Genomic DNA, 13,703 nt, shown 5'->3' with positions numbered 1-13,703 from the left:
GGTCCTCTGGGCAATGGCATTTTCCCCCCAAAATGTCAGTTTTCCTTAAAATGACAAATTTATTCCACCAACTCTAAAAACCACCTTGAACCTTTAAGAAACAAAATGTATTAATCAAATCTAGGTTCATCTGGAGTGAAATAATTCTCCAAAACTGTTCTTAGATTCTATTTGATTAATTTCTTATTATACATGTACTCTGAAGCACCACATCCAACAGTCACAGAACGCGTGTGTAACTGCATATTTCTCTCTAGTTCCTGGTCTACTACAGGATAATAACCTACTACTGCTACCAGTTAAAAAAGATATTGCTTTAGCTAGAGGCCTGTGCCATGGTGCTGAAAGTCTTACGCTCTTCCTTTACTGATGACCCACTTGGGGGTGGATGCCATAACACATGCAATATAGCTTTATGCAGTATATTGAATGATATTTTAATAGAACAATGCTCAATGTCTAATTCACTAGACGTTCTGCCCCCCCTTAGAAGCCAGAATGAAAAGGAACCACTGTGTATGCTACATTAATCAGGACTTTAATGGCTTTCCAGGACTTTAACATACTTGCCAATTGTCTCTATTTTTGATCAAAATATTGATAATTATCCCTCCCTTATAAACTTCTTCCACTCCAATGTAATTAAAAAGATTTAGAAGGTGCCATTATAATTTTATCCTCAATGTTTCTGTATATAAAGTTCAAATGCTGGCAGATTGGCTTTAATAACAGACACAATTCTACCACATTCAAGTGGGAGTAAGACCAACAGGAGCGGTCTTTCTGTGTTATACTTAGTCCATCAAATATCCCTGAGATATGAATGTGGCACAGATTCTTTCCAATTCTCAATATGGTCAACGGCTCTCAGTAAGTGTTCCAGCTCATTTAAAGACTTTTTTCCTGTAGATAAAATAGTGTATTTACAAAATGAGTTGTGAATTTCACTCCATGGGAAAAGTTGGTAAATATGTTTTTAACTGTAATATATCAGACACAGGCTGTTTTCTGTCTTGGTAGAAGCTGAGTCCAGTGAGAAGTTCTACATCTCTGACCCGGGCTGTATGAAACCTCATTCGCTCTTCAACCCACAAAAAGTCACGTTTGTGTCTCTGTTGGGATAGAGAAACAAGAGAAAAATTAGGGATATTCTGCAGAATTCTGTTCCAAGGATTACACATACAATATGCTAGTGGAAGGCTGTTTTGTAGAAGTTAAGGCAACACATTTTCACACAACCTCACCAAGAAGTTGAAGAGATCAGTGGATATCAAGCATTTACAAATATAGCTAAACATAGCACCTGATCTTGTTTTCACAGTTTCATAGATTCCAAGGCCAGAAGGGACCATTGTGATCATCTAGTCTGACCTCCTGCATAACAAAGACCATAGGACTTCCCCCAAATAATTCCTAGAGCAGATCTTTTAGAAAAACATCCAATCTTGATTTAAAAGTTGTCAATGATAGAGAATCCACCACAATCCTTGGTACATTATTCCAATGGTTATTTACTCTCAGTTAAAAATTTATGCCTTATTTCCAGTCTGTATTTGTCTAGCTTCAACTTCCAGCCATTGGATCATTATGCCTTTCTCTGCCAGATTGAAGAGCCCATTATCAAATATTAAAAATTAAAATTAAAGTTGGCTGTCTTGTATAACAGGCAGTATTAATTTAGCAAAGTGACCTTGTAAACTCAAAATGCAACTGATTTTAACCTACTGAGTTATAAAAATGTGGAATCCAGTGGCAGGGGAGGTAATCATGTCAACAGTAATGGATTTGTGTGTCAACTACTGTGATTTGGTGCTGATACTATAGATGTCTCTGTTGAAGTGTCATAATAAGATTCTCTCACTCTATTGTGTTTCAAACCCACCAGCTGTAACCCAGCCACTCTTTACAATTCAAAAGAGCAAAGCACACAACATAGCTACTTTCACATGTAAATAGATATACCACACTTCTATAAACCCACCTTTGTAAATGAAATTGTTTAATCTCACTCTAGGACACCATTATAAAATACCTCAAAGGACTTTACAGCCATTAACTAATTCATCACTGCTCTGTCTGCAGTGTGAGTCAGGCCTGGCTTCAGATATATACATGGCGCTAAACAAAGGCTACTTACTGTACAGCTTTCACTGTTGTCTGGCCTGTGAGGTACAATGAAAGATAAGGCATCTAGAGCCCCTTCACACTGCAGTGGGGTCTGGGAAATATTTTTACAACTCGTCAGCACAATGAAATAGTGAGTTGGAACCAGAACTTCTGGGTCACGGGTTAATCTGAAATGCAAAGAGGTGGTGTTTTAGATCTACTTCCTCTAAAACTATCAAATTAATGTAGCGCAAAGACACAATGACACCTGGTGTACTTTAGCAAACAGGTTTTATTAACCTCCTTGGCCCAAGGGAAACCTTCAGAAGCTTAGCACTAGAATATGCCACTAGAATACTCTGAGCTTTGAAGGGCATTCTAGACTGCTGTCATACAAGCCGAGTTTGGCTGGCTTGATGGTCTAAAGAGTTGGTCTAGTGATGGTCTCAAAAAGGGAAAACCATGATTTGTCATAAAAATAGGTGAGAATCTAAAGTAGATTATTGGCAGAGTTCAGAGCTCTAGCTCAGTTAAAGGAACGCCCAGCTCATCTGTTATTTTGAACCAATCTTGCCAACTATAAGAAAATAGCAAATTTTTACAGAGAAGTCTATCAATAGAACTTAGCCAGTTACTCTGAATCAGGAAGGAATCAGACTACCAAGGACAATGGGCTCCTTCATTTGCTCCTGTTTCCTCCAGTACTGGAGGCAGTCTCATGGAGTTCTAGGTAAAACCCCATTCTTACAGCTGCCACAGCTCCCAGGTGGACCTAACATACAGGGTTTGTGATTCCATACTTCTGGGGTGTTTTTTTCTTTTTACCTTCTCTTTTGTTGGGCTATTAGCTTTAAAGTGATGTGTTTTGAGCTATGTGACTGGCTACACATTAGCTGATGTATCCTGTATCCAGGAGCTCCTCTTGGGAGATAATTTTTTTGGCAACTAGTGTCATAATTATTATGAAATGATAAAAAAAGGAAAGAAAAAAAATCAGCATTAGAAAGGAGAAAATTCCCACCTCTTCACTTTTTCTGGAGTATCGTACAGCCCATTGGAGTCATAATCGAACACGGGGCCACTGACTACATTGACACCATTTCTTTCCAGAGTGTATTTTGGCAGCAAAGCATCATAGAAATAGTTCCATAACACTGGAATACAATATGGTAGTGGAAAATGTTATGTCAGGGGGAGAATTTTTGAAAATAATTGCACTGTGTATTTATCAGTATACAGACAGCTATGATGAAGATAGAAGAAAAGATTACCAATTATCTTGGCTGTGACTTAATTTACAGAGGCAGCTGAGCCTGGGATCTTTTGCAATGATTTGGAAACAAGCAAATCAGCAATGCTTTTGCATGTAAATAAATATACATAATTACCTTTAAACTCATGATACATAGGAACAATGTTGCTGTTAAGTAGGACTTCATAGGAACTCTTCCTTGTGTCTTTTCTTAGATCTAAAAGAAATGAATGATAAACAACTATTCATTACTTTGTAGGGTCACTTGGAAAGCCATGAGATGCCAGCTACATGGAGGTTAAATAGATCAACTTAAAAATGTTATTGTGGGTCTGACCTATTTCAAAAGAGTAAATGCACTTGGGGCCTGATTCTGCTCTCACTGAAGTCAATGCGGGGGTCTGTTCATTCTCTTAAATGGGTGTTGGACCAGGTGCATAGAGAATGAAGCAATCTAGGCAGCAGCTCCAGTAAGTGCAGTTGTCAAATATAAAGTGGACACATTCCTGAAAATGTAAAAATCAGTGCACACTTTTAGATTTCACTGGTCACCTCTGGATCACTGCATGAGTTTTAGGGCCTACTACCAAGTCATTCTGCCTGCAGAATAGATGAAAAAAAGCAGAAGGGCCCAGCTCTATCTAAACCTAGAAGATTCTGCCCTAGCACCCAAAACTTAGTGTAGATGCTCAAATAATCAAAAAGAAATAATACCAAATAATACCAATAATACCTGCCCAGCACCTTGTGTAGCCGTTTATATCTGTGCAAAGTAGGGGTAAAATGCTACTGGAGCAGAATAGCAGTGTTTCACATTCACTTTGAACAGGTATAAATAATTACAAAGTGTTAGAGAATCAGGCCCAAAAATATTTAAGTGCAAACAATTAATTATTTTACTGAAGACTTGATATGGGACAATACTGTATTTCAGATATAAAATGAGGTCAATTCTAGTTGATTGAAGGAAGTTTCCCACTGAATGCTACACACACCCTAGTATTTGACATGAGCATTCCTGTACACAAAATGTGGTTTTTTTTAAATAGTAACCGCCACTTAGGAAGAAAGTTTGAAACTTGCACTATTTGTATTTTCCCAATTCATAAGACTTGATTCAGAGCTCATAAACTTTTCCCCCTTTTCTGCGTGAGGTGCCATGTTAGAAACTTGACTACCTCGCAAACCTCCAGAAGGACGGTGGAAATAATTCCATGCTGTTGTTTAAAGGGATGAAGAATGTTCTGATGCAAAGGTTTTCATCTAGTGAACCAATACACTGTAACTAAGAGGGCAGGCCTAGCCAGTTACACTTTTCACAGCTGGTGAAATCCTGGCCTCACTAAAGTCAATGGCAAAATTTCCATCAACTTCAGTGGAGCCAGGATTTCACCCAGTATTGGTCTAGCTGTAAATTTTTTGCAAGTGATTTTCCTCCTTTGCTTTATTCAAGACACCCTGAATTGTCTTTGGTGACAGTGGGAGTAAGAACATCTTGGGCATCCTGCCAACTGCCAAAGTAAAGTTTGGAGATTCCTATTCCTTGCATGTTAGCATAAATGGTAGATTGAAATGGACTATACTGCAAATGGCTTAGCAGTAGCAACCTCATGCCTTCAGTTAATTCCCTGGATCTTTTTATTACAAAGGGTGCCCTCTTCCACTATTGCATGAACAAAACATAGGGATGACAGAACTCAGATAAGTTGTGTGAAGACGACGGTGAATTTACTTGGAGGGAAAAGGAATCCGTAGTTCAGTTGATGGTGATTTTTGTAAAATGAACAAGTCTTGCTAGAACTAGAAGGGATACGAATGTCCACATGTAAACAGTTGGACAAGTTTTCCACAGAGGCAGTCCGGTTATCCTATTGAACAGAAAAAGAATAATAATTTGCTGTACAAATAGCTGAGTCACCATCATGGTTCACTTCCATATTTGTGTTTACAAAACCCTAAAAAATTGTCTGCAATTGTCCTTAGTTGTGTGAGGAGACTAAGTTTAAGAAGGATTAAATGTTCTTGCGTCCTTATTTTGATGAGGCAAAAATTGCTTCATATGAGTATCTTATAAATAAGACGACAGAACTGAGGCATTTCATGTGCTGTGGGAAGAATTTCCCTTATCAAAAGAAAACCTAGATGTGCATGTTAGAAGTGCCTGAGAGCCTTCGGGAGGTGTTGTGGCAGTGAAGTGATTTAGCAGTCCTGGATTTTATTTTTTGTGAAGTATTTGTTTCCCTGTAGCTTATTCTTAAGTATATTTTTGTATGATATGTAGTATTTTAAATAACACATATTTATTGAAAATCCTGCAATTTCTCCAAGTAATCAGACTGAATAACATTCTCTGCTGATCCTAAATTGTTTTTAATCTAAGGCCACTCTAAGAAAAATATTTCTATGAAATAAAGTAATTTTCTATACCATCATGTGTGTTTCAGTCTATTTTACTTTAAAGGAGGAAGAACAAAGCATTACAGAAGCCAGCAAATACTTACATATTTGCCAACAGTGTAAGCACTCCACAAAGTCATATTGAGATCCTGGCTGTATCCACTCACATACTGGTGATGGTAAAGGAGGTAATATGTGCTTCTCTGCTGTAGAACCCTGGGCCTCCCATAAGGCAAACTGTATTTCTCGATCTTCTTTACTAGAGCAGAAACAGGGTTTATTACAAGTTCTATACACTTTGCATATTTGTTGAGATTTTCTGCAGTGCACCTTCATATTTCTTGTGATGGCAAGTTCTTGCCACAATTTCCAACTACCACACAGAAAAATCATGATTAAGACAAGAGGAAGAGAAAGGTACTAGCCTGCAGAGCACTTCCATGATCATGCATTAGATTGGCAAATAACCAATATCTGATATTTAAATATATAGTAGAATTAAACTCAAAGAGGAAGTAATGCATTTTGTCAGTATAGAGTCACCATTTAAAATTAGAGATGGTCCTAAATTTCCCCAAAATTTGGATGGGTGTTTCAGTTCAAGTGTTTCTTCTGGAACCCACCACTCTTAGTGTTTAGGGAGAAACAATGACTAGTTGATAGGTTTGGAATATGTTGAAAGGATAGGGACAGACTTCAGTTTTACTGAAGCAGTAAGTCATATAATTGACTTTGATTTCAATGTCTCTCTTTTAAGTCCTTTCATTAATCAATGACTTAGTGAAATGTTGGTTAGTCCTTCATAAGGATGTGCATTTAGTTCCACAATGAATTACTGTCATAGCCAGAGACTGTTCCTTACACCCTTTTTCTACCAACTGGCCCGAGAAAGCAGGAAAAAGTGCCATTACAATATATTTACACCGTAATTGCAATGCAACTACAGTACAGTGTAATTACAGTCACTCTAATAAAAAGCGTGCCTAATTTCTCCATACAGTGCAGAATAATTCAGGACAGTGAACATTTTAATGTTTTTGCACCACTGTAATTGTGTGTGGCTCCTTTCCCTGTGTGGCTATGAACTATTCTTTTCTTTACAATCCAGAAGGGATTTATCAGTTTGCTTTCTGCACAATAATCATGGTGTTTGTTTTTTAATCTGTAGTGACTCCTTTCACTTGTACAGTAGAATCCCAGAATTATGAACACCTCGGGATTGGAGGTTATTTGTAACTCTGAAATGTTCGTAACTCGGAACAAAACATTATGGTTGTTCTTTCAAAAGTTTACAACTGAACACTGACTTAATACAGCCTTGAAACTTTACCATGCAGAAGAAAAATGCTGCTTTTAACAATCTTAATTTAAATGAAACAAGCACAGAAAAGGTTTCCTTACCTTGTTAATTTTTTTTTGACTTTCCCTTTATTTTTTTAGTAGTTTACATTTAACATAGTACTATACTGTATTTGCCTTTCTTTCTTTCTCTTTCTTTCTTTTTTCTTTTTTTGGTCTCTGCTCTGTGTACTTCTGGTTCCAAATGAGATGTGTGGTTGACCTGTCAATTTGTAATTCTGGTGTTCGTAACTCTGAGGTTCTACTGTATTTGGTAAGTGTAGTCACTATAGCTTTTAATATCAAGATCTGAATTACTGGAGTATTGTTATCTAAACTCAGAGGGGTAGCAGTGTTAGTCTGAATCTGTAAAAAGCAACAGAGGGTCCTGTGGCACCTTTAAGACTAACAGAAGTATTGGGAGCATAAGCTTTCGTGGGTAAGAACCTCACTTCTTCAGATGCAAGTAATGGAAATCTCTAGAGGCAGGTATAAATCAGTATGGAGATAACGAGGTTAGTTCAATCAGGGAGGGTGAAGTGCTCTGCTAGCAGTAGAGGTGTGAACACCAAGGGAGGAGAAACTGCTTCTGTAGTTGGATAGCCACCGCTATGGGCACCCGCATGGCCCCACAATATGCCAACATCTTTATGGCTGACCTGGAACAACGCTTCCTCAGCTCTCGTCCACTCACGCCCCTTCTCTACCTACGCTACATTGATGACATCTTCATCATCTGGACCCATGGGAAGGAGACCCTGGAAGAATTCCACCATGATTTCAACAGCTTCCACCCCACCATCAACCTCAGCCTGGACCAATCTACACGGGAGGTCCACTTCCTGGACACCACAGTACAAATAAGCAATGGCCACGTTAACACCACCCTATACCGAAAACCCACCGACCGCTATGCCTACCTTCATGCCTCCAGCTTCCACCCCGGACACACCACACGATCCATCGTCTACAGCCAAGCACTGAGGTACAACCGCATCTGCTCCAACCCCTCAGACAGAGACCAACACCTGCAAGATCTTCACCAAGCATTCTCAAAACTACGATACCCACACAAGGAAATAAAGGAACAAATCAACAGAGCCAGACGTGTACCCAGAAGCCTCCTGCTACAAGACAGGCCCAAAAAAGAAACCAACAGAACTCCACTGGCCATCACCTACAGCCCTCAGCTTAAACCTCTCCAACGCATCATCAGTGATCTACAACCCATCCTGGACAATGATCCCTCACTTTCACAGACCTTGGGAGGCAGGCCAGTCCTCGCCCACAGACAACCCGCCAACCTTAAGCATATTCTCACCAGCAACCATGCACCGCACCATAACAACTCTAACTCAGGAACCAACCCATGCAACAAACCTCGATGCCAACTCTGTCCACATATCTACACCAGCAGCACTATCACAGGACCTAACCAGATCAGCTACAACATCACCGGCTCATTCACCTGCACGTCCACCAATGTTATATATGCCATCATGTGCCAGCAATGCCCCTCTGCTATGTACATTGGCCAAACTGGACAGTCACTACGCAAGAGGATAAATGGACACAAGTCAGATATCAGGAATGGCAATATACAAAAACCTGTAGGAGAACACTTCAACCTCCCTGGCCACACAATAGCAGATGTTAAGGTAGCCATCTTACAGCAAAAAAACTTCAGGACCAGACTCCAAAGAGAAACTGCTGAGCTCCAGTTCATTTGCAAATTTGACACCATCAGATCAGGATTAAACAAAGACTGTGAATGGCTATCCAACTACAGAAGCAGTTTCTCCTCCCTTGGTGTTCACACCTCTACTGCTAGCAGAGCACTTCACCCTCCCTGATTGAACTAACCTCGTTATCTCCATACTGATTTATACCTGCCTCTAGAGATTTCCATTACTTGCATCTGAAGAAGTGAGGTTCTTACCCACGAAAGCTTATGCTCCCAATACTTCTGTTAGTCTTAAAGGTGCCACAGGACCCTCTGTTGCTTGTTATCTAAACTGTTAAATGTGTAGAACGGTCCTGCTTCCATTGAAGACAATGACATTAATGTCAATGGGTGCAGGATCAGGCCCTTAGACTTACATCTTTACAAAAGTGAGTCAATTGGAATTATGGGCCTGATCCTGCAGTCTTTACTCAGGCCCATTGAGCAAGGTACTTAAGGATATGCTTAACTTTAAGCAAGTCATAGTCCGACTAACTTCAATGGGACTACCCACTGAATATCTTGCTGAATTGGGAACTCAAGCAAAATTCCCAGGATCAGGCCTAAAAAGTTACTAAGTGGATCTCATTTTGTTGATCATCTGCATGAGTGCTACAAAATACTGAAAGCAAGAATTTTAAGAGGTTCTGGGGTATGTTTTTAAAGTATCTGCTGTTATTGTTGAGTAGACTCATGAAAAACTCTTATCCCACAGCCTACACCACAGCAGTCTACACATATCTGCCAAAGCATCCAGTTATTCATGAATGGACAAAAAATGTCTAATCCTGCCTTCAATGGGGACATAACCCTATAGCTATTAATGGGAGTTACTCATGGGCACAGAATTTATTTTCATGGGAGGTGGTGATGTCACCTCTGTCTTGAATACAAACACAGAACAAGGTCCATATCAACTTATTGAACTTTCTGACATTTTAATCAACCTGAATCTATTTTTGATATTATTAATGCCAGCAGATGCATTCCACATGACCATTAGTTAGGCTTTAGTTCTGATGACTTAGTCACCGGCTATTGGTCAAAGGCTCATTTAAAAGGGAAAAAACAGCTTCAATATGGTCATAACAGAATATATTCTATTACAAATCACAGTAATGCAGATATACTATTGACCATATAAATATACCTATTTTATTCTTATGACTAATACTCTAGATTGTCTAAAGATCTTCTATGTTTCATCATATATGCAGGCATCTAGGCATTAACATTTGCGGGGTTTTCCTAGCTAATTTTTCCTCATGAAATTCTTATGTATCCCATGTTGTCAAATTCAAAACCTACCATAGGAGAATTCAAGTATATCTAGATAATCAAGAAGTAGATTGCCCTATATGCCATATCAGTTCTGTATTTAACAGAGCAACCATGTAGTAATGGCCTCAAATATAGACTACATTTCTATAAAAATATACTGCATAGTAATAGAGTTTTAAAGAACAGCAGTTTACAAGACAGAGGGATCTATCTGTAAAGATGAATAGTTCAGGTAAATACCAGTAAAAGATGAGATTCGTTGTTCAGCCCATGTACTTGAGTAGGACTCAGAATAAATCTAGGCATTGGTCAAACTTTTAAATAAAAAATATTTTTACTTAACACACACACACACACACACACACACACACACACCCCATTTTCTCCTATAAAATAAAATGCTTACCTTCTGATGCAGTGTGATTTAACTGTTGCTGAAAATCCCTTATGGGCAAGCCCTATAAAACAAACATAGGATGCTACTATTCGTTGTATAGAGCACGATTCCCTGCCAACAGTTCTCAACAATAAATATACAAAACCCTTTGTTAACAAATTCAAGCCCTCTGTTCCACAAGCCTTCCACACAGGAACTCCCAGTGAAGTCAACTGGAGGGCTGCCCATCGACAGCATGCATAATCAAGGTTTAAATTAAGAAAATAAAGTCTTCAATTTTATATACAACTATCCTCCACAGGAGGAAGATTCCCATATGATAAAGTCAAGAAGGAAAGAGTTCAGTGCTTCTCTGTCAAACCTTGCCTTCCAATGGCAGCATTTGGTCCTACGTGAAAAGGTAGATCAGGCCCTCTATACCTATTGCTCATTAAAATCAATAGAAATATTTCCATTGATGTCAATGGGCACTATCAGGCCTACAGATGGCAAAATTATGAATGTAGTGATCACAGTCAGGAGTATACAGTTTCAGACATAATTACAAACAAATTATTTTGGCTCAGCAGTTTTATCCATCTGAATTACTTACTGCCAAATCACATGAGCAACCAATGTCCAATGAAGAGGTGGCTTTCATGAGCGGATATACAGATGGATGACTTCCTTCCTCTGGATGTCTTGGAATGTAAACAGGATTCTTTAAAAGGTGGTTTAGGCTTCCATGAGTTCCGTTGTTGTAGGCTGGTGTTATACCAAGCAAATCTACGAACAATTCAAACTGAACATTAAGGGGGAACCAAAAAAATATATAAAAAGAACAGGAGTACTTGTGGCACCTTAGAGACTAACAAATTTATTTGACTAAAAAATACATGGCAGTATTACAGTTTGGCTGTGACTATACTCATGTGGGTGCCATGATTGCAGCATTGCCTGTTTCTGTCTTAGTACTCCATGCAGTCAAACTAAGTCAGGTGGCAGATTTATGTAGCTGCTTTCACAGCCAGCTACCACTTCTGATGGTCACTTGTAGTGAAGGAGGGAGACACCATTTCTCATCCACCTGCCTCCTGATAGTGGAGAGGGAAGGGACAATGCTCCCCTATGTAAAAATACAAACACACACGACACTTGCACCTTGTGGGAGTTGAACTTGTAGCCTCCAAATCTGAAATAGTGGCTAATAATTGGTGCACGAAGTTGGTGGCTATTGAGCACCCAGGTTTTGGGGGAACTCCTGATCAATTATCTTCTGAAAGTTGAGATGCTGGCATGGGTTCCTGTTGAAGGCACTAGGGCCTACAGCTGAACTGGCTCCTCTGAGTTGCCAATACAGACTTCCACTCTTGCCTTTCCCCATAAGAGGTGATAGCTCAAGGGAGAAGCTTGCATAGCTGTAGTGGAGTTTAACTAGTGACTGGTCTACTATATCCTTCATCAATGATAGTAGCAACAGTCCCAAAAGGAAGCAACAACGTATGTGCAAGTAAGAGAAAAAGGGACACGGCTTCCTGCCGATGGCCCTGATCCACTAAAACATTTAGGCACCAGAGCTTTCACACTGACTTCAGTGGGACTATTCACAGGCTTAAGTGTTTTTCTGGATCAAGGCCTTTGGTAATAGAATTCCAGAGAAAAAAAGGGAAGAAGGAGTTTTCAGGGGAGGCTTTAGAGCAGACATGCCAAACCCATGAAAAAAATGCAGAAATTGGGCTTGTTTTTGGCTTAATTGGCTTGTGAGCTGCTTGTTGACTAGTTTTTGGCTTGTAGCTTGTTGCTTTTTTTTTTTTTGATCGACTGCTGGCAAACAGTGGCATGGGAGAGGGGGGGATGGCAAGCAGGGGCAAGGGGAGGAGAGAGTGGAGGTGCACAGCAGGCCCACCACAGTCCAAGACTGCATGCCAGGAGGATCTAGTCACAGAGTGTTGGGGTTCTTAGGGATTGGCTTGGTTTGGCCTTGTTTTGAAATGAGATTAGCTTGATTTTTGGCTTATTGTGAAAGTTGGGTGCTTATTTACTGCGTGAAAGTTGGCAACTGTGCTTCAGAGGGTGGAAAGACAGGTGGAGACCCCTGGGGACATAGAGGGAACTAGCAGGTGGAGAGAGAGATGTGGAGGATTATAGACAGACAATGGAAGACAGTGGTGAGCTAAGGAAACCAAGAACAGAGAAAAGTAAAAGGGAAGAAGAGATACCATAATATGAGGGGAGAGCAAAGGAGCCAACGAGGCATCCAGTTTACAGAAAGAGATCTTAGGTTGATGTTGCGGGTGCAATAAATAGTAATGTTACAGGAAATAAAGAGACAAGTGTCCTGAATAAATTACATGAGGATGTGCAGTAGGTGAGCACACAGGCACGCAAGGAAAGCAGGAAACACATCAATCAAGTAATCTAGAAAGGCTACTTTTTGGCAGGGGCAGGACAGATTGTTTTAATTCTTTTATGTCAAAAGTTAAATTGTTCCAATCAGAAAGAGAGTTCATATTAATCTGCTTTTTTACTCTAGGGGTCTGATCTTTCTGAGGAATACACATGACTTCAAATTTATGAAACGCATTAGGCTCTAAGGGAGAAGCTTCATCAGAGATTTAAACACGTGTCTATTAAGATTTTTATTTTTATGCCCAAGAGGTTTTCACAGGCTTATGAGGGAAAAAAAGATTGCTTATTCTTACCACATATTAAATTATAGATTTCAATATTTTCAAATGGGTCAACTTGAGTCTTGAACTTGAATCCAGGTCCAAAGCCAATAAAGAGAGCCTACAGTTTAAACAAAACTCCAATTTACTTTTGTCTTTAAGGAATATTACAGTAAAAAAAGTGTACATATTATTACATAAACTGAAATCACTTTTATCCATTTACATTTTAATCACCGCATCTTTGATGATAAACATATACAGTGTGCCATGGACTGAACTAGGTGCAGATTTCTTTTTTAAAGATATATATTTCACATGACAACAAAGGGCTAATCATGGAAGACATTTTAAGAGGTAGAAGAAGCATTTGCAGAAGATGTGGGAGGTGGACAAGTCTGAGCAAATCTGAGTTTGATTCACAGCTGGCTTTAAAAGTTATCTTCAGCAAATGTAAACCTTGTGATGTATGCAAGTCCCCTCCTTTTGAGCAAATTAATTCCGCTTCCATATGTTTACTTAAATAAAATCACTTAAAAGGAACTTAGTGTAACAGTTGGC

At 39.3% G+C, this 13,703-nt stretch overlaps 1 protein-coding gene across 1 annotated transcript in view; it reads right to left on the bottom strand.

The window, feature by feature from the left end:
• Positions 1-944: 944 nt before the first annotated feature.
• ENPP1 (ectonucleotide pyrophosphatase/phosphodiesterase 1) overlaps positions 945-13,703 on the bottom strand; it is a 76,469-nt gene continuing 63,710 nt past the window's right edge. The window contains exons 17-25 of the mRNA XM_065400339.1: positions 13,176-13,263; positions 11,087-11,259; positions 10,504-10,555; positions 5,860-6,014; positions 5,091-5,226; positions 3,495-3,575; positions 3,128-3,260; positions 2,138-2,294; positions 945-1,112 (exon numbers count right to left, since the gene is read on the bottom strand). Coding sequence (XP_065256411.1) covers positions 945-1,112; positions 2,138-2,294; positions 3,128-3,260; positions 3,495-3,575; positions 5,091-5,226; positions 5,860-6,014; positions 10,504-10,555; positions 11,087-11,259; positions 13,176-13,263 — 1,143 coding nt within the window. The remainder of the gene's footprint in view (positions 1,113-2,137; positions 2,295-3,127; positions 3,261-3,494; positions 3,576-5,090; positions 5,227-5,859; positions 6,015-10,503; positions 10,556-11,086; positions 11,260-13,175; positions 13,264-13,703) is intronic.

Source organism: Emys orbicularis, chromosome 3 (assembly GCF_028017835.1).
Source record: "Emys orbicularis isolate rEmyOrb1 chromosome 3, rEmyOrb1.hap1, whole genome shotgun sequence".
Taxonomy (NCBI): Eukaryota; Metazoa; Chordata; order Testudines; family Emydidae; genus Emys; species Emys orbicularis.
The sequence above is the reverse complement of the archived record's forward strand: the minus strand, read 5'-3'. Positions and strand labels throughout refer to the sequence as shown.